Here is a 20255-nt window from a genome sequence, read left to right as displayed (position 1 = left end):
GCGCCTGTGGCGTGGGACTTGCACCACAATTATCATAAAATGTGTGCGCAGTACACACTCAATACCCCGCCTTTGTTTAAGCCTGACCTCCATGTCCCACAGCCAAGACCTACTCATATTTAGTCTACTTCACGTCGCTGGCGGATCGTGGGCTTAGTCGTCGTCTGGAGTGACTCCGCAAAGTGTTGGTTTACAACATTCACTGCCATTTCTGGCGAACTGTGAATCGAGGTTTGTATGGTCTCCAGCTGGCAGTTATCTGCATAACTTATCAGCTTGCCACAAGTTGAATTACTCTATTGCTGTTCATTCCGTCGGTTTGCTCGTTGTTAGACCTCTTCAACATGGCATAAAAGTTGCATAGGTCACTGCCATTATAATATGAAGAGGCTGTCGATAGTTGCACTTGAGAGAATCAGACCCTCACATGTCAAGTTTAGTCTAACCCGTACCCCATGCATCTATCTGCAAACTTTATTTAGTCTCTTGAAGCTTATAGACAGATAATCGTACCAATTGCCATCCAGTGGATCAGCCTATTCTTCCGGGAACGCCAACTAAAACAAGAGCAAGATAGTTATATGGGATACCCGACCATATTAAGTTTCCACGCTATATGGACCAGGATACTACTTGTGCCGCAAATCCAGAGAGAGATATTTTTTTACAGCTTCGATATCTACCAGACTTAATCATTGAAACGTTCGTCTCACAGAAAGTTGTGATCTAGCGCCTAACTTCATCCTCTGGCTTGCCACTGCTTATTTTATATGTTGAGGCACCTGTACGAATCGCGCAGTTAAAACAGACTTACAGGTTTATGACTAATTATCAATTCACTCATTCGAATAAAGCCATCAATGTATCATAAAACTATTTAGCCTCACGCCTGCCATTAATTTCGTAAGTTTCCAACACCGTGAAACAGTAATTATGTTTCAACTCTGAAATACGTTTATACCCCTAACCACATTACTGAGATTATTATGCTTTTTTTGGAAGATGTAATTTGCTTGAAGCTCCATTGGCCTAATGGTAAGGCGTCCGCCTCCTATTAATAGCAGATGATGGTTTGCGAGCGGAAGACTGCGGGTTCGAGTCCCGTGTGGAGTGTGCAACTTTTTTTTTTTTGTTGAATAACTATTTTTTGTAGATATTCTGAGTTATACTTTAATTTGTACTTCCTAGTGTTTATTTAATATTCAGTTTATGTTCAGCAACGTTGGCAATTTGTGAGCGTTGCGATTCTCACTCGGAGATTTGAAGCTGAACGTCGATGCGGCTCGAGACTAGCAAAATTGACTTGTGGAATAATATTTTAACAAGTCCATAGTTTCACATTGAGGCCCGCGGGAGACGTAGACACATAATGACGTTATCAGAAACAAGTAAGTATATATTCTTTATTTTGGACTGATGATTTGATCCAGTGCAGCAGCTGACAATTGATAGCTCCATTAAAACTACCGCCGGATTCGGTCGCATCAAATGGATTTGATATCGTGGCGACATACAGAAGATTTTTACGGGAAGATCCAGATATGACTATGCCGGTAGCGGCGATTGAGTCGCTGGTCGTCTTGTTAAGTCAAACTGAACGTGAGTCTTTGCATCAGCTTCATAAATTTATTGAGTTGGAGCGAGCTAACTAGTGATAACTAGCGACGACTGCGTCAGAATTGATGGATATATTGGCAAAAGCTGTTGCGGAATTGAAGAAAGGTGTGAAGAACTCGATAAGTCTATCAGCGGGATGCGATATGTTTCAACGTTTCGTGCTACGAAATATTCAGGAATATGGCGTATGTGGATTCTCTGATTCAGATGCAAATATTCTACTAAAGTTTATAGGATTGGGAAGCATGCAGGCGGCATCTAGTTAAGAATGGAGGACTGTTCTTGGATAGAGCAAAGGCTTCACGGTATAGGATCGCAGAGTTAGGTCTGCCGTTTATCCAGGACGACGATGTAAGTATTGTTAATTGCTAGTTACGGTTTCCGAATTCCAAACGTGCTATTGTAGACTATCCTGATACACTCACATTCACGAGCTGTGACCGAGCTGCTACTTCTTGCCGCCCGCCACCATATTCGATTTAGAGTCTTCGTTACCGAGTCGCGGCCCACTGCGGAGGGTCTCTCTAGTGCAAAAACTTTGCGAGATAACGGCATTCCCGTCAGAGTAATTGTTGACGGGGCTGTCGGATGGGCCATACAGAAGGTTGATAAAGTATTTGTTGGCGCGGAGGGTGTTGCCGAGAGTGGTGGCATTATTAACAGAGTATATTGCATGATGATGTTCAATCTATCTGAAAATACTGATGGACTATCAACAGGTGGGAACATACCAAATAGCCGTTCTCGCAAAGGACTCCAACAAACCGCTCTACGTTGTTGCCGAAAGGTAAGCACTCGTTTCGGCTTTGATGATCTTCTTTTCTGACGATAGCGAATGTCAGCCACAAGTTTGTCCGCCTATTCCCGCTTTCGCCGTTCGACTTGCCCAACGAAAGTCCCGCCGCCAATACTTTCACGACTGAACAAGAAGACGACGAGATCCAGTCAAGTCCATTACTAGACTTCACGAGTGATAATCTTATCACCGCCCTGATCACAGATATTGGCGTGTTGACTTCCAGCGGGGTCAGTGAGGAGCTCATAAAGATGTGGTATGATTAGATAAATGTTTCAGATAAGTAAATTTATTGAAGTCCTCATGGTAAATATACTTATTGACTATCGTTGACATAAATCCAAATCCCAGTCCATATGTGACCTATGAACAGCTCTTTAAAATTACCAAATATACATCCAAGAACGCCTAATTTATTAATGCAACTTGATATACGGCCAACTTTTGTTAGCCCAAATTAAACTCATCAGCGTTAGCACTTGCGCGCATCAGAGCAATTTTCAACATTTTCTTCTTCGCGTAATCCGGGCCTTGATCCGCGAGCCTTTTCTTTCTCGTTTCTCCAGACACCTCACCTCCAGCAGTGGCATTATTAGCTTTGCCTAACGTAGCTGGAGTCTCTCGCAAGCCGAAGCTTTTGGCCAGATGTCCCAAATGCAGCTCGCGCACGCTGAAGTATTGCCTTTCAGAAGACAAGTGTGTCGTGTATGCGCGAACATGACTGGTGAAAGCGTCTTTAGCGAGTGAAAGATTACTAGCACTCTGCAGAAGCCACCGTTCAACGTCAAGCTGCGCATTGGTTGCAATATCCTGCCAAACCAGTTTTCCACCGAATGCGGCGCTTAAAACAGCCGAGTAATCTCGTCGGAACGGCGGTGACTTGTGCAATGGCGCAAGCACATTGTCGATGTACCCTTCCTCTTTTCCGGGTAATACAAAAATCGTTGACCAACCTTCGTTTCCAACTCGAGCTGTGCGTCCTACACGATGAAGATGGTCTTCCAAGGCAAATGGCGGGTCGAACTCGACAACATGGGAGATAGAAGGAAGGTCGAGCCCTCGAGACGCGACATCGGTACACAGCAGAACCGAAGGACCAGAAGATAACTTCGAGAATGAAGCCAAAGTTGACTTTCGCATTGGCTGACTTAGAGATCCGTGAAGCTTGTATATCATTGGCGACGTCGATTTCAAATAATTTTTAAGAACATGCGAAGGCAGTGACGTTTTCTCGCCTTCTGCAGCTTTCTCAGATTCAGACTCATCTTCGGACCCGTCGTCGGTGTTACTGGCTCGTGTCAACATTGAGAAGTGAAAATTGACCGAATCCGAACAAGACAAGAAAATCATAACTTTCGCGTTATTTCGGGTGTTTATGATGTTGACTATGGTGCCCAATAACGATACCATACGCAATTTCATGGGAACAACGACATATTCCTGATGCAATTGATCGGGGGCAGAAAACTCATCTGTTCTGGATGACTCTGTTGACTTGCTGTCCACATTAACATACACCGCATTATGGAGTGACTGCTTTCCAAGCTTCTCCACATCCTCTTTCAATGTGGCCGAACATAGAACAGTCACTCTGCGATTAGGCAAACCTCTGACAGTATCGATATGTGCTTTCGACTTCTCTTGTAACTTCGACAAAATTTTCGTAATTGTCTCTTCGAATCCTAGTTCCATAAGCCGGTCGCCCTCATCAAGGACAACCCATCGCACTGCTGATAGATCCATAGCCTCAGTGTTGTCGAAATGATCAGCAAGCCTACCAGGAGTGCTAACCAAAATATTCACACCCCGCCGCAACCTTGCCTTCTCCGACTTTTTCTTTTCCCCGCCGATGACAATGCCAGGTACAATGTAGTGGCAGCAGCGAACAACTGATTCCAGCACGGAATAGATCTGATTGGCCAATTCACGTGTAGGGGCAATAACAATGGCAAATAACCCACTTTCGCGGGTCAGCCTGTCCGGTGAAGCCATGAGAGCATGAATAATAGGAAGCACATAAGCTAGAGTCTTTCCAGAGCCTGTCTGCGCTTGGATAAATAAATCTTGCGAATTTTGTGAAATCAAGGCTGGAATAGCTGCGCGCTGGATAGCTGTCGGATGAGCAAAGCGCATCTTCTCTTGAAGATGTGATGTAAGCAAACTATGAAGACCGAGCCCTTGAAACGAGGTGTCGTCGATGAGTGGGGCGTTCGATGGATCATATTGCACTTCTTCCCTGGAAATGGTTGCGGCAGCGGTCTCGGGATTGGATGTAAACAACGAAGATATGATATGCGACGATATTGAACTACTCTGGCTAGATTCAAATTTCTTTGTACCGGCAGGAGCTTTATTGGCTCCGTTGGATGAACGTCCTCGTGGTTCTGCAGATGAACCCTCCTCCTTCCCAACGGCCGTAGGTAGGGATCGAGGATTGCGTTCGACAAAAATTATATTGCTCCCACTTCCTTTATTACTCCGTAGTGGTTTCTCAGCTTTTAAATGCGCTGCATTCTGGCTCGACTGACTACTCGAAGGTTGTGATGCGAGTTGCCTGACGCGGTTCTTGGTCGACCTCTGGATCGCTCTCTTTGCTCTTAATCGCTGTGTCCACTTGCCCTTTATAATATTGTCGCTCAATGAGACTGGCAGTGGAGTACTCGGAACGGTAAGGTTAAGTAGCAGCCCGTCGTCGGCCATAATAAAAGTCTGCTAAGTGAATTGTATTTGATGAAAATATTCACGATCAATGAAGAACTATTGGGAGTTTTTGAGGTCAAGAAATTTTTCTACTTAACGAGAACTCCCAACTGCTTCGGCACCCCACAATCGAGCTTCTACTGAGAATCGATTAATCTATTCGACACCAACATGGAGCCTTCTTCTGTTCCGTTCGTCATTAAAGAGGAAGACGATGATGTTATGAAAGATATTTCTCTGGCTTCAGATATTGGTCCCAGTACTTCTGCCGTCGCAAAAGTTGGTTCGAACGAGAATCCTATACTGGATGCTGACGACGATGATCCAATAGTGAAAAGCTTTCCTATTTACCTATCTTCCAGATTAGCTTCCCATTTGCATATATTTCAATATCCTGTACGGCCCAATACGCGTCCATATACCGGCAGCCAAGGTGAACCTGTTCTAGATCTTCGAGTTAAACCTGAGTCAGGAGTAGTTCAGGTCGATGTCCCGATCAATACTACACACTTCTACGATCACGAGAAGGGCGAGAAATGGGGAGCAGTGGACAGGCAAACACTTGGAGGTGTCATGACCAAGTCAGAGGGTTATATGATTGGAATATTTAAAGATGGTAGGGCCTGTCAGAATGGCTATGGTGATCTCAGCTAAAAAGAGTAGGTGAATTACATTTGACGCCAGTGAAAGGAACATGCCAGCTTCGACCGAGCTTTACGTATGTCGATAAAGATGCTCAGACAGAGAAAGAAATCGCTAGGTCAGTTAAGCAAGACCCAGCTAAACCGAAAGAGATTCGCGCTGTACAGGTAGGCATAACGATAGGCAATAACTGAATTAAGCTAACTGTGCTATGTAGATGACGGTGAAGTCGTCAGACGACTCCGCACCACGATACAGTGGAGCTTTAGCTGCAAGGAAACGGGCGGAAGATGAGGAGTTTGTTGAGATGCAATGGTACGATAAAGATACGGAGGAAGCTTGGGATTTGGCGGATCAGTTGCGGAGTGCAAGCCGTGAACCTCTTATTCCTGCTACGACAAAAGAGGAGTACATAGATTTAATCAGAGATAAGAACTCGGCGGTGTAGATGGACGGTCTCTAGTAAAAAAAATTTAAGCATGAGTAGTATGGGCATGTTCAGTAAGAAATAATTTGTCCACCTCCGGTTAAGGGTTTCGGTGATACGGCTCACGTTGGGCTCTCCTGTCCCAGCTCATCCATATTTAATTGCAAGCAACTTCTACTCACTGTCACGGACAGAACGTAATTGAGCGCAAGGCACAATTCAGTTGCAAATGTCCTACTCTGTCTCGATTCACAAGCCATCTTCAGTCAGGCATGCGGTCTGCACCGACTTAATTGCTCCAGGAGAGTATTCATTAATTCTCGCGCGACCGGCTTCGATCGATGTCTACGTGATCCAGTCTAGCAGCTTGTCATTGCACTACTCACTTCCCATAAATGGCACAATCACCTCTCTGCTGGCATTTAAGCCTACAACGTCGTCGACATCGTGGCTGTTTGTGCTCACGGAGGACTGCATCGGTTTCACTCTCTCGTACAAGGATGAACACCTGGTGACCGAGCAAATCTCCACCGATCTGGATGAACGTTTTCTTCCGGACACGGATACAGAGCACATAGCGGTTATTGACCCTCAATTTCGTGCGATTCTGCTGCATACGTACAAGAGCAGTCTCACATTTATCCCCCTTGTTCAAGCTGCCACCAATAGGAAACGAATCTCAAAATTGCCGGCCGCAGCTGCTACAACTGGTCTGCAAGTAACGGGCACCTTATATCCGGCAAGGCGACTACCAATTGAGGAATTGATTATTATATCGATTATATTTCTCGAAACTGTGGAACGTCCGACTATTGCAGTTCTGTACAGAGATGGTCAGCACGCGCGGCACGTTAAAGTATACGAGATCAATGAGATGGGAAATGCACTGGAAGAAGTCAATGGATCGGGTTTGCGGAATGTCGATCAAGGTGCTTCGATGCTAGTACCGTTTCCGGCCCCGACCGGTATGGTGTGTTTTGGGACTATGTTTGGTAACGGCACTAACTTCATAAGGGGGATTCTTTCTTTTAGGGGAGCAGCTGTTGACCTATTTCCCGCCCACAATCTCCAAGGATCGAAAGCCAAAGAAGATCCCATTTAATGGCCCAATAAATTTCTGTGCGTGGGCTTGCATTGACGAGAACGGCAAGCGATTCCTACTGGGAGATGAGTTTGGCCAGATCTATATCTTGCAGGTCAAGCTAGAGTACGACAGCGACGTTCCTGTCGTTGCAGATTGGAAAATTAAAAATATTGGAGAGGTGCGCATTCGTTGCTCTCGATAAAAAGGAATTGACTGATGCCTATTAGACTTCTATTCCAACGACGCTGACATATTTGGACTCTGGATTCTTCTTTGTCACTTCACATTTTTCGCCGTCTACATTATTTTATTTATCACCTGATGCGCCACATGTCCAAACTGTGCAAGTTCTCCCAAACCTGGCTCCTATTACGGATTTTCAACTTGTCAACCGAGAAAACACAACAGATGTCATTGCATGCTCGGGTGGCTTCAAGTCGGGCTCCCTAAGGATCATACGATCCGGAGTCGGTGTTGATGCTTTAGCTGAGATTGCAGGTATAAAAGGACTTACAGGTCTGTGGACGTTTGATGATGATATCGTTGTGGCCTCGTTCATCGAGAACACGATGGTGATCAAATGTGATCCGGAGTCAGGAACTTTCGAAGAATTGCCGGGTTGGTGTCATATAGCTTCAAACGAGCCTACAATTGAAATGGCAGAATACGGCTCTAAGATTGCACATATTAACAGGTCATCGGTGACTATTGTTGGCACAACAAATGGACAGTTGATTACTAGCTATAGAGGCAGACAAATATCAGTGGCGGCTATCACACCGCAAGTAATCGTTATTGCCATGTCGCTGACCACGCTGGTCGAGCTTTCGTGGGATTTGACGGTGATTAATACTGTGACTTTACTCGACGAGATTTCTTGCATAGCAGCCAAGGAAGATCTTTGTGTTGTCGGTTTATGGAACGAAGATAGGGCCGGTATCTATTCGCTGCCAGATTTGCACAAAGTCGGCGACACTGAGAACTTGTGCGGTGGAAATGTGCGCTCGTTAACGATATCTACATTGGATAGCATTGCAGAGCCAATTCTATTTCTGGGTATGGCAGATGGTACTTTACACAGTTATCGCCTAGGTCCAAGTACAGCCATGGATGGGGAATTAACAGAACAAAAGATCACTGTCTTGGGAACTCAACCAGTTTCATTATATTCACTGAAGAATTCGTTATTAGCGGTGTCCAGTCACCCATCTATGATTTATGGCCACGCCAAAAAAATTACAATTTCTAGTGTCAACTTACAGGCTCCTACTGCAGTTGCCGTATGCAAAGATACATCAATCGCTGAAGATCCTGATGGTAGCGATGTCTTAATCTTCGCGACAGATGACAAAATAACATACGGCGTTATTGATCAACTTATGAGTACGCATGTCCAGACGCTTGAATTAAAGGAGACGGCAAGGCGATTAACAATCATGTCACCTGCTGCTGGGGTCATTGGGTTAATCACTCTCAAGACAGAGCTTGATTCTTACAGTGGTGATGAGATCATTAACTGCTTTGTGAAAATAGTAGATTCCTCATTATTTGAGGTTGTTGATTCATATGCATTACAAGAAAATGAAATGGCGGAGAGCATAACAAGTGGTTTCTATGATGGCACAGAATATTTGGTGGTAGGAACAGGGTTTGCAGCGGACAGAGAGGAATACACCAAAGGTAGGGTTCTAGTGTTCGAGATCACTCCTGAAAAGAGACTATTATTGGTTCTTCAGAATGAACTTCACGGCGGTATTTATGCGATGTGCGAAGTAAATGGAAATCTTGTCTGTGCCGTCAACGCTATAGTAAGTGCAATTTTGAGTCCGACACAGCCGAGCTTGACTACTAACCATATCAGGTTAGGTTGTGTATGATATCGACAAACCCTATGACTGGATCGCTTGAATTCAAGTTACAGTGCGGCTTTCGTTCACCAGTGATGGCAATCACACTTTCAACTTACGAAGATTACGTTCTTGTTGGTGACCTTATGAAGAGCGTAGCATTACTTCAAGTTCGTAAAGTGTCATCAACGGAAGGAGTCGAATATATGTTTCATGAAGTGGCCCGGTACTATGAGCCAATGTGGATGACTGACGTTGAGATTTTGGATGAGAAGACTAGTATCGGGACCGAAGCGGAAGGAAACATTGTAGTGTTTCAACGTGAGGAGATGACTGGAATGAGAAACTCTTCGTTTATGCCGAAGAACGATGAGGATCCTGTACTAGAAGTAATCGCCAGTATGAGAGTGGGTGAGGTCGTGAACAGGATACGACGAAGTAAGTTTCATTTGGTTGGTCAGGACTCGGATAATGCTAACAAACACCAGTCACAAAACAATCAACTGATATCTCTGTAGCTGATCCTGTTGTTATTCCTCAGGCGTATTATGCTACAGTATGTTAGTTCGGTATTGTGGGATCTGAAATCGTATTCTAACCAATATCTTTAGCGCGACGGAGCCATTTATTTGTACGGCCAAATATCACCGCAACATATCAATACCCTAATTAACCTTCAGTCCAACATGTCGAAGATTGTGAAGTCTGCGGGAGACTTGAAAATATCGTCGTACAGGGCATTCTCGAATCAGCGACGAAAGCTGTACGAACCGGTTCGCTTTGTAGACGGTGACTTCATTGAACAATTCTTGGAGTTATCACAATTGGAGAAGGAACAGACTGTACAAGGCGCCAACGGTGGTGTCAACTTGAGCTTAACTGTCGGTCAGGTGTCGGGAATGGTTGAGGATTTGAAGCGATTGCGTTAGTACAGGCGATCCATCATGAGCAAATTAGCTAGATACCGTAGCATGTACTCAATTTGTTGGTGGATATAATATCGACACTGTCCTTTAATAGATATCCCATAGACCAATTTTTCCATCCTTTCCTCCAACTGCCAGCCAATGCTTAGTTCTCACCATTTGTTCCCGCTTAGATACAACAGAGAATACAGCACGGTTTCGATCAAATACACGAGTAAGTGCAGTCTCATCTATTGTCGCAGCTGGATTTTCCATGTCGTCCGATACTAAACCAGAATCGTCGGCTAGTTTTGTCCTGCCAAATTTGGTACAGGTGATTCCTTGCTGCCGACCGCCTTTAAACGATGCCAGAAGTTTTAAAGACTTGTAGAGGAAAACTCGGACCATACCATCCCAACATGCCACTGCAAATATCTTCTCGTCATCGCGTATGTCTATCGAAGCAATTCCAGTATGCTTTATATCAACAATTTTTAGATATGCCGATTCAGTCATTGCGTCATCGCCACCAGACTCGGTCACGGTCTTGCTTTTAGTATTGGAAAGTTGTGGATATACTGAATGCTTTACTATTTTTGAGTCTGCGCTAGATGAAATAAATGTTGAATCCGCTGGGTGCAATGCCACTGAGAGTACTGCAATCTTAGTCCAGGATCACGTATATGTACACGTAAATAGCAGCTTACCTGGTTGACCGTGCGCTTTGCAGAGATATATCCTAGTGCTACTGCCATCTTCGGACAATTTGAATATAGCAACATGACCGCTTTCATACCCAGTAATGAGTCTATCTTCCATAAGCTCAATAGCCATGACAATTCCTACGGAGCAATCGTTACTCCAAATTCCAAAAACCGATGAAGCTACCAATATTTACCAGTCTTAATTTCAGCTGAGACTGCCTTATATGGCCGATTCAGTTCTGGCAATAAGTCGTATACGTCGACCTTCGTATGTTAATCTTTTAACACAATATCAATTGCAAAAGCTACATACTGTATCTGAGTCCAGTGTTCCAGGAACAGCGATTCTGTTAGCTCCCCATGTTGCCGCTGAGCAAAAGTTGAGCGCGTTCACATCAAGAGATGTGACTAACCACGGCCTCCTCCAATTGTCTGGATTGTCGTCCGCGGCGGGAATATCTGTATCCAGTGGACTGTCGTTTAGTCGGTGCAAGTACAATTTGTTATCGCGGCCATGCCTATCAGGACCGTGAGCATGTTGTTTCACATCGGTCACGACTACAGCTTCCGTACGTAAGTAGTAATTCATCAGACATCCATTTGACAGTCAAAAGAGCTGCAGAATGGGATTTCCAAATTGCCAGCGGTCGCCGAGTAACCAAAGACCATTGAATACACCAGCCATCATCGTCTCTAAATTGCAGTATTAGCAGATTACTTCAGGAGGACTCGATGCTATTGTTTACCCCGAAACTAAGCGCAGATTAGACGAGTGAAATGCAATAGCATTGATCGGATGTGATTGTGCTCTTAGCGTAGCCACTGCCGCTGGAGTGGACATTCGGATAAAATCTAGATTCGACCAGCCAATAAACAACCAAAGCCATAGCCGTTTTGATCAGACTTTATAATTGCATTTAGGCAATCAAATTGTATCTATTAATAGGGTTAGGGTATATTGGCCATGACGAGCCGCATTGTGGCGATGTTGGGATCCAACCGTGCCGCCCCTAATCTTCTGTGCGGCTCCGCCGTGAAAAAACTGAAAAGTCCTGTTCAAAAAAAAATATCGCCGGTTCGCATCCGGCTTCTCTTCTTCCGATAGCCATATCACGAAACACTGTGCTCTTCTAATTCTGCGCACATGGTTTCGAAAATTTCAGCAAATGCGGCGGCATTCAGTCCTCGGGGATTTTCTCCAGTTACTTCGGGGATCTCGACTCCCATGTCCTCGACTACTTCGCTGTCCTCTCTGGCGTCGGCGGTATCTTCAGTGTCGATTGCGTCTCCTGTGAACCCTGCTACGGATATTCTCATGTCATTGTCAGCTGTTACTTCTATCGGAAATGCCAGAGCACTTGCTGGTGATCTAGCTAGCGTGGCATATGAGGCCGGGCCAGCCTCCCTTCGGACCTATGGGTCAGTGAGCCGTTCCAAAATCGTCTAATGCGTTCGACTAACAGGTTGCAGTATCCTCGACAAGATTAAGTCGCTGTCTAAGTCGAAGAGCTCAGCGCTAGTTAGAGAAGCCTCGCTGCTGGCATTTACCACTTTAATTAAGCAGATCGGCGGACAATCAACCGCGGAAGCCTATTTCGTCCCTTACTTTACGCTCCCATATGATCTTCTTGCCGATAAAGAAGTCACGGTTCGGAAAGCCGCGCAAACCGCAGCTGATCTAGAGCTTGCGATATATCCTGTTGAGGCACATACGTCAGCGTTGATTCCTCTTCTCAACGAATACCTCAACTCGACTGCTAAATGGCAGTCCAAGGTTGGCGTTATGAAGCTTTTCGAGAAGTTCGCCAGCATCACTCCGTCTGACGCATTGTTACAACAATTTGTCAGCATTATTCCAGTTTTGACAAACTGTATGCACGACATGAAGGCTGAGCTGTCGAAAGCCGCTAGTAAAACCACGACGGTGATGGCCAAGCTTATAGATAATCAAGATATCGTCTCTCGACTGCCGCTCATTATCGACACTATTGCTGAACCTACTGCTGTTCCGAAAACCGTTCTCACTTTGTCTCATGTCACGTTTGTTGCTGAGGTCACCGAGCCAGTACTTGCGATGCTTGTACCTATTCTTCAGCGAGCGCTCAGCCAAGGTTCGAGCTCACAGGACTTGCTTCGTCAAACTGTTATCGTCGTGGAGAATTTGACTCGTCTCGTTCACAACCCACGTGAAATCAGAGCCTTTCTTCCGTCTCTGCTTCCATCTGTTAAAAAGGTCGTAGACACTGCCGCTTTGCCTGAGGTCCGGTCTCTGGCTTCCAAAGCGCTGTCAGTCCTCGAAAATGCTCAGAAAGAAGAGGGTATCGGTCGCGTTACTCCGACTGAACTCGTGGAAAAGTTAACCATTGGTGACTTAGATCCTATAGTTGCCAAATACATCGCCGGTTTGGTTTCTGTCGATGTGAACACTCAGGAATGGGAGCGGATAAAGGATGTCGTTGTTCCATACTATCAGGATTCGAAGCTTGCCGAGGATGCCGCATCACATCTTGCAGGCGTCTATGAGGATTTGTTCAACCCTCGCGTTGTAGACGATTCAGGCGAAGATGGTATTGAGATTGTTAATGCAAAGTTTTCTCTTGCCTACGGTGGCAAGATGTTGCTCAACAAGACTTATTTGAGACTATACAAGGGACACCGATACGGCCTATGCGGAAGGAATGGCGCGGGAAAATCTACTCTCATGAGAGCAATCGCGAATGGAAAACTAGAGGGATTTCCGGATAAATCTGAATTGAGAACTTGTTTCGTCGAGCATAAGCTGCAGGGTGCGGAAGGAGATATGGATCTGGTCTCATTCATAGCTATAGACCCGGAACTGCAGCATGTCGCCAGAGGCGAAGTCGCTCAGGCTTTAGAAGACGTTGGCTTTGACGAGACACGCCGCGCCCAGAATGTTGGGGCTCTCAGCGGAGGTTGGAAGATGAAGCTGGAGCTTGCGCGTGCCATGCTTATGAAAGCGGACATTTTACTTCTTGACGAACCGACTAATCACTTAGATGTCAGTAATGTCAAATGGCTCGAGGACTATTTAACGAGTCACACCGACATTACCAGCTTGATCGTTTCCCATGACTCTGGATTCTTGGATACTGTCTGTACAGATATTATCCACTATGAGGATAAGAAGCTGGTGTATTACAAGGGAAATCTTTCAGAGTTTGTTAAGATTCGTCCCGAGGGCAAGGCATATTATACGTTGTCGGCCTCAAACCTGAAGATGCGATTTCCACCACCCGGAATTTTGACTGGTGTCAAATCTAACACCCGTGCTATAGTGCGAATGCAAAATGTCACCTACGCTTATCCCGGAGCGAACAAGCCGTCACTTAGCAATGTTAGCTGTGCTTTGTCACTGTCGTCGCGCGTTGCTATTTTGGGTGCCAATGGCGCCGGTAAGTCGACTCTAATCAAGCTACTCACTGGAGAATTGATTCCTCAGGAGGGTCGTGTGGAGAAGCATCCAAACCTTCGAATTGGCTATATAGCTCAGCATGCACTAGCTCATGTCGAGATGCACCTGGAGAAAACGCCCAATCAGTACATTCAGTGGCGTTACGCCAATGGTGATGACCGCGAGGTCCTGATGAAGCAGACGCGTATTTTGACCGAGGAAGACAAGATCCAGATGAGTAAGGCAATTGATATCGGGGATGGCAAGGGAGCTCGAAATATTGAATGCATTGTTGGTAGACAGAAGTTGAAGAAGTCTTTCCAGTACGAGGTCAAGTGGGTCGCTCATCTCCCTAAGTACAACTCTATGATCTCACGAGAGAAGTTACTCGAGTGGGGTTTCCAAAAGATGATTCAGGAGTTTGACGATCACGAGGCGTCCCGTGAAGGATTAGGATATCGCCTGCTCAGCCCTCCTGTTATTCGCCAGCATTTCGAGGATGTCGGTCTGGACGGTGACATTGCGGATCACGTTCAGATGGGTGGCTTGTCTGGCGGTCAGCTTGTCAAGGTTGTTATTGCTGGTGCAATGTGGAATAATCCTCATTTGCTCGTTCTTGATGAGCCCACTAATTACTTGGATCGTGAATCTCTTGGTGGTCTTGCTGTTGCTATCCGCGACTGGTCTGGTGGTGTTATTATGATTTCCCACAATGAGGAGTTTGTTGGCGCTCTGTGCCCTGAGCAATGGAACGTCGCTGATGGCAGAGTGATTCAGAAGAACTCGGCCGTTGTCGCAGTGGACCGATTCGAGGATTCCAAGTCTGGTACACCATCTGCCACACCTAGTGAAAGCGGAGACTCACGTGCAGCCTCACCAGCTTTAGTATCTGCTGTCACAGACGACTCATCTCCGGCAAATATTAAGGTGAAGTCTAAGAAGAAAAAGCTTACTAGAAATCAACTCAAGGAGCGTGAGCAGCGCCGCCGACTCCGCCACTTGGCCTGGTTAAGCTCGCCAAAGGGCACTCCTCATCCGCCCGACACAGATGACGAGGAGGAATGATTCGGGTCATGTTTTTGAAAGAAATTTTTTCATAGATTGTAGAACTTGTGTGCATTTTGAATTTGTGCTGTATTGTTAATCGCGTGGAAAAAGTTTAAGATCGAGAGGTTTGCCCTTTGTAATAGACTAGAGGTTTGCTGTTATTTATGGAAAGTTCATTAGAACCGGTTTTGTTCATTAGAATTAGATGTGAATTGTTATTGATCTGTGGTTAGTTTTAGACTGCACCTACGCAGATAGAATCTGTGTTAATCGATGGTACATCACTTGTATTAAACGGCCACCAAACCCCGGATTTTGAATCAATAAATTTGTTCTCCCCTTGGATTCTTTAGATTTGCCTCGTTGAGGATAGAGGATGTTGTGGCACACGTACAACGGCGCTGAGATTGTTGAAGCAGCTAATATCTCCCATAGCAGTATAGTTGACTTACAGAATCGTTATCCTTTGCTTAATTATCATTGTCATGCAGCAATTTGTCACAGGCAAGTAATCAGAATTCTCTATTTTGAAAATTGTGGTTGTGGGTCAGCAGAAGGAGACGTCAGTTTATTGGTCGTATTTTAGACGAATGTAATATTCCTGTGTAATTTTTATTCAACTATTGTCGTAGAGAGTATGAACAGTAGATTCTCGATCCCTTGTTGAACGATTCACACAGCAGCATATTGCAATGCAAGCACCGTTCAAATTGAATTGCTCAGTGTTACTCGGATATTGGTTTACAGACTCGTATGTTAGACATGAAAAGCGACCCTGCCGGTTGCCAATGAATTTTGTACCGTTATATTTAAGTGGGTTATTGCTATTAAGTTAACTAGTTATCTGCTGAACATTCCAGAGGACAGTCGCGCTGTTGTTGAGTTCCCTAACCTGACGTTGGTTTCGTATCTTCGTGCCAGTTAACATTAAAATCGGTGGATTTTCCCTTCTGCGCGCAGCAAGTAGCGTCCCAGCCTTTTTTTTTTGCCTGTGATAAGTATATTTAATTTTATTATTTTCCTGTCAATTTTTACACTGAATACCATGCCGCTTCCGCTTCTCATCCTCGTTCCTATCGCTGTTCCTCTTGCACTGGCAACCATTACCGGAGTTGCATTTCAAGCTCATAACAACCTCAACAACGGAAAGATCACTGATGCACTTATCCGGGAGTTGCCTCAGACGGGTCTGACAGCATGCACTCTTCGTCCTCAGTTCCGAACCAACAACAAACTGCTGAATGTTTTCTCACGTACTGGTGTGAAGATGTTCAGATTTGTGCGGCATCAACCGTCGCCTGAAGTTCATGGGATAACTTATTCCCTTCTAGATGCACGCGATGCTCATCCATTGTCAACTATTCATATTGAGGGCTTGAAAAGTGAGGTGCTTTTTCACGGTTCAGATGAAAGTTTACAGAATTTGGGATTGGTCAGCATTCGGCATGTTGTAGACGTAGATGACAACTATAGGATGTTTATTCTTCCTGATGGGCACACATATCAGTGGACTGGGAAAACTAGATATTTGGAAAGGGTGATCGACAGGTCAGGAACACATGACACTGAAGTGCGAGAACGTATTGGTGCTGCGCGTCGTATCGGTACGAGAATCTGGGAAATCAAGTTTGACGAACGACAGCTTCCGGCGGAAGTCGTGTTTTCCACTGCGATTGTTAGTATTTTGGATCAATGGAACACTGTATTTGGTGTGGGGGGGATATACTTGAAGTCCGATAAAAATCTAACGGTCAAGTTTCAATCTTGAACTTTCGGGGTGACTTCTACCGTCTGTTAAACTGTGAGGAATTGAGATGAACGACTTGTGACCGTTCCATTTTACTCTAAATCTACTACCTTATTAAGATACATTCTAGTTGGAATATGGGGGAATGAGCATGTTGCAAACTGAAACAACTGCTGCGTTTGTACTACCTGCATCCCTGAATTACTGGCCGCTACTGTAGGTGCTTGTTGCTTGTAAGTCGCTAGGAATATATCTCTTTCCTTTTCATCGGTTGTAATCTTCATTAGGGTCTGATCTGTAGGATTCGAACGGAAAACTCCCCTTAATAATCCAGTTTTCGGTGGGCATGCGTGCGTAAGTCCCAACCAGCATTAAGTCCCAACCAATGATCATCCACATTTCAATTTGAGCCAATAAATAGATGCCAGAGTAAGAACTCGTACTCTGATGCACGAATGCCGATATTTCCTTATCCACGATTATTTGTGCTCTCATTGCATATAAGTAGACGAGCAATGGCGACTCACTCCCTGTCCACCGCTGCTTGTTTGGTAGGGTCGTCGTTCACAGAATCTAATATTTCCCATTGCTGATTGTTATTGCATATAGATCATCGGAGATGAAGTCTTAAACGGTAAAATCCGAGACGCTAATTCGTATACTTTTGCGAAATATTGCTTCGAAATAGGACTGGATTTGAAGCGAGTAGAAGTCATTAGTGACGAGGAGGATGAGATTGTCGAGGCAGCCCAGCGAATGGCTAAGAACTACGATTTTGTTGTCACGTCCGGAGGTATGTCCTGACTGTGATATTGAGTGTACCGTAGATACTGACAATGGATTTAAGGAATTGGACCGACGCACGATGATATCACGTATCAATCTAGTAAGACCAATTTGCTCATTGTACGGAATTTTTCGAGACGTTAACACATGGCAGTTGCTAAGGCATTCAACTTGCCGCTCACACTACATGAAGAAACGGTAAACCGAATGAAGAGACTTGGCCGCCGGCGAATAGATCCAAACGACCTAGAGGCGGCTAAGGCGCAGATGCGGATGGCAACACTACCTAAAGGCAACACGACCACTGAAACGGACGTCATCTATAGTCTGGAGAATTCTTGGGTACCTGTCGTGTGCGTCGCATCTAAGATTTATATTCTACCTGGCATTCCACAGTGCGTATTATGTCTTCCGAACGTCTTTGTGATTATAACGCTAACCAAGCAAGGTTGTTCAATGGACTTTTATTCGGCCTTCAACCGCACATTCTTCCCCGAATCCCAACATCTCAGCGCAAGCACCGCGTACTTGTCGCAACTCGAAAGGCGGAGTCAGAAATGGCGTCATTTTTGACGAAGTTGCAGGAGCGTGTGAACGACAAAGATATCAAAATTGGTAGCTATCCGCACATGTCGGCTGGAATCAACACGGTTAGTATCGTCGGTAAGGAGGAGTACTTAGACTACATGAAAGGACTCGTGAAAGAGACCGAGGAAGCTCTGGAAGGAAAGGAGGTTAGTGTCGAAGAGGAGGCTAAACTGAGCTTAAGATAGAAATCGACTGTTTAAGATTTATGATTCACTGAAAGCACGCACAATTCTATCCGGAAGCATAGACGATCAGTAATATATGGCGGTTATATTAAGAGCATTGTCGAATCAGTTAGAAGGGGGTCACAGATAACCAGAGTAGTAAAACAGTCTTCGCAGCTCTGGATTGGCACATGCACTGTGCCAATATGTATAATTTTGTCCGTTGACCAACGAACTGCATTAAATGTATCTAGCATCTGATCAAAATATACAATGTCAAAACGTTTGGCCATAAATCGTCGAATGCGATGAAATGTTCACTAGAGGCTTGTTTCAGGGTTTCAGGGATCCATATCCGTGTATATCCATATCCATATCCGTATCCACGACCGATATCCACGGATATATCCGTTATCCGTCTATCCGTGCCGATCCCTATATATGCCGATACAATATCGGTTAACACCTACGCCTGCCGATATTTATTCGTAATTTTATTCGTAAGATTTTGAGCCTGACGATATCGTATCGTCGCCGATATTTGCCGATACGATATCGGCAAACCGGCAGATCGTCAACAACCCTATATAGTTGACAATAAATCTTGTGCTTTACGAGTTAAAATTGCATTTGATTAATTTTCTAAGTAATGTGAATTTAAGTCGACTTAACTCAACTTAACTCAAATATGGATGAAATCTCCCTAAGTGGAATTAACTCGACTTGTGAAGTTGAGTAAGTCAACTTAAGTTTTCCGGTGGTCGCAACTTAAACTTAACTAAAACTTGCACTGTAAGTTAAGTTGAGTTGAGTTTACCCATCTCCTAAATATAGAGCCCGCCCCTGGCGTCGTGCCAGCAGCGACTGATCTAGCGTGAACTGGCCGGAATTGAATGAATTATCCGGTGATCATCTTCCAACATGACCACTATGTCAGAGGACAGTTCCATTGTCTGGCGACCAACTGGTATATTAGACTCTTAAATTGCGGTTATTGGTTGCTAACTTACGCAGGTCTTCTGGAAACGTACTTCGCGACTCGTGCTAGACTCGATTACTACCAATGCGTTTGCGTCTGGTCCCAATTCAATCGTCCCGTGCCAAAGTCTCATCTCTATACAGCAATGCATGCCATAATTGCCCGGAATCCAGCACTATGCGCCGTTGTCCTCGACTCAAAGACAAAATCCATAAAGTTTGCCTTGGCGAAGGAAATTGATCTGGACAGGATGGTGGAGTACCGCTCTACCAGCGGCTCGTTCGAGGAGTTCCTAGCTGAGTTACATGAGGTTCGGATGGCATACGACACGATGACTCCTGTGTGGAAATTATTTGTTTGGAATGCGAAGACGGTTGCATTCGTGTATGACCATACTCCATTTGATGGCGTCTCTGGCGCATTATTTCATGTTCAGCTTGCAACGCTTCTCAATGACCGCAGTACGTCGCTTTCAGCCGATATCTCACCAATTGTAAAAATTGACCAGTCAATGAAATTGCATCCAGCGGTCGAGTCGATAGTTAGTACGTCACCTTCTTTGCCGTTTGTGGTCAGAACGCTGCTCACAGAGTTCGGACCTAAATGGGGCCCATTTAAACCTTCCGCTGAACGTGATGGACATATCTTCGCGCCATACGTGCACCCGGTTGAAGGATCGACTTGGAGGATATTGGAAATTCCGGCCGAGAAAGTCGCTATACTACTGGCCAAATGTAGGGCACATAATACAACTCTCACTGCTCTGTGGCATACAATGCTGGTTATGGGCATGTCGACGGCGTATCCTGG

The 20255-nt window shown here is 45.0% G+C and overlaps 9 protein-coding genes and 1 non-coding gene across 10 annotated transcripts; 8 read left to right on the top strand and 2 right to left on the bottom strand.

The window, feature by feature from the left end:
• The first annotated feature begins 1018 nt into the window (after positions 1-1018).
• Positions 1019-1113, top strand: V1513DRAFT_t73. The gene has a single exon. It is a non-coding gene; the product is annotated as a tRNA-Arg (tRNA).
• A 256-nt stretch (positions 1114-1369) lies between these two features.
• V1513DRAFT_459651 (uncharacterized protein) lies at positions 1370-2679 on the top strand (the record flags this gene model as incomplete). Its single annotated transcript, XM_066899776.1, has 7 exons — positions 1370-1388; positions 1453-1599; positions 1663-1802; positions 1852-1968; positions 2024-2281; positions 2337-2404; positions 2460-2679. The coding sequence occupies 7 exons, from the start codon at positions 1370-1372 to the stop codon at positions 2677-2679; spliced, it is 969 nt and encodes a 322-aa protein (XP_066752246.1).
• Positions 2680-2686: 7 nt separating this feature from the next.
• V1513DRAFT_448820 (P-loop containing nucleoside triphosphate hydrolase protein) lies at positions 2687-5305 on the bottom strand. Its single transcript, XM_066898578.1, has one exon. It carries the CDS (start codon positions 5111-5113, stop codon positions 2861-2863), a length of 2253 nt encoding a protein of 750 aa, XP_066752245.1. The 5' UTR covers positions 5114-5305; the 3' UTR covers positions 2687-2860.
• Positions 5306-5335: 30 nt separating this feature from the next.
• On the top strand, positions 5336-6203 carry V1513DRAFT_382349 (DNA-directed RNA polymerase III subunit Rpc5; the record flags this gene model as incomplete). The annotated part of the gene is made up of 3 exons (XM_066895106.1): positions 5336-5729; positions 5777-5922; positions 5973-6203. The coding sequence occupies 3 exons, from the start codon at positions 5336-5338 to the stop codon at positions 6201-6203; spliced, it is 771 nt and encodes a 256-aa protein (XP_066752244.1).
• Positions 6204-6411: 208 nt separating this feature from the next.
• On the top strand, positions 6412-10042 carry V1513DRAFT_426484 (CPSF A subunit region-domain-containing protein; the record flags this gene model as incomplete). Its single annotated transcript, XM_066896170.1, has 6 exons — positions 6412-7147; positions 7197-7444; positions 7494-9074; positions 9128-9551; positions 9602-9669; positions 9725-10042. The coding sequence occupies 6 exons, from the start codon at positions 6412-6414 to the stop codon at positions 10040-10042; spliced, it is 3375 nt and encodes a 1124-aa protein (XP_066752243.1).
• Positions 10043-10126: 84 nt separating this feature from the next.
• V1513DRAFT_426483 (WD40 repeat-like protein) lies at positions 10127-11563 on the bottom strand (the record flags this gene model as incomplete). The annotated part of the gene is made up of 6 exons (XM_066896169.1): positions 10127-10674; positions 10726-10860; positions 10917-10986; positions 11036-11240; positions 11296-11415; positions 11469-11563. The coding sequence occupies 6 exons, from the start codon at positions 11561-11563 to the stop codon at positions 10127-10129; spliced, it is 1173 nt and encodes a 390-aa protein (XP_066752242.1).
• Positions 11564-11792: 229 nt separating this feature from the next.
• On the top strand, positions 11793-15485 carry V1513DRAFT_448809 (P-loop containing nucleoside triphosphate hydrolase protein). The gene is made up of 2 exons (XM_066898577.1): positions 11793-12141; positions 12193-15485. Exons 1-2 carry the CDS (start codon positions 11867-11869, stop codon positions 15197-15199), a joined length of 3282 nt encoding a protein of 1093 aa, XP_066752241.1. The 5' UTR covers positions 11793-11866; the 3' UTR covers positions 15200-15485.
• A 519-nt stretch (positions 15486-16004) lies between these two features.
• Positions 16005-17271, top strand: V1513DRAFT_152650 (uncharacterized protein). The gene has a single exon (XM_066894238.1). It carries the CDS (start codon positions 16227-16229, stop codon positions 16947-16949), a length of 723 nt encoding a protein of 240 aa, XP_066752240.1. The 5' UTR covers positions 16005-16226; the 3' UTR covers positions 16950-17271.
• V1513DRAFT_471685 (MoaB/Mog domain-containing protein) lies at positions 17072-18487 on the top strand (the record flags this gene model as incomplete). Its single annotated transcript, XM_066900158.1, has 5 exons — positions 17072-17479; positions 17538-17721; positions 17776-17814; positions 17869-18109; positions 18163-18487. Exons 1-5 carry the CDS (start codon positions 17384-17386, stop codon positions 18485-18487), a joined length of 885 nt encoding a protein of 294 aa, XP_066752239.1. The 5' UTR covers positions 17072-17383.
• A 909-nt stretch (positions 18488-19396) lies between these two features.
• V1513DRAFT_363984 (alcohol acetyltransferase) lies at positions 19397-20253 on the top strand (the record flags this gene model as incomplete). Its single annotated transcript, XM_066894741.1, has 2 exons — positions 19397-19433; positions 19481-20253. Coding segments are annotated over 2 exons (810 nt in total), but the record flags the coding sequence as incomplete, so codon positions are not given.
• Between the last annotated feature and the right edge of the window lie 2 nt (positions 20254-20255).

Source organism: Lipomyces chichibuensis (assembly GCF_038497645.1).
Source record: "Lipomyces chichibuensis strain CBS 12929 unplaced genomic scaffold V1513scaffold_28, whole genome shotgun sequence".
NCBI classification, from domain to species: Eukaryota; Fungi; Ascomycota; class Lipomycetes; order Lipomycetales; family Lipomycetaceae; genus Lipomyces; species Lipomyces chichibuensis.
The sequence above is the reverse complement of the archived record's forward strand: the minus strand, read 5'-3'. Positions and strand labels throughout refer to the sequence as shown.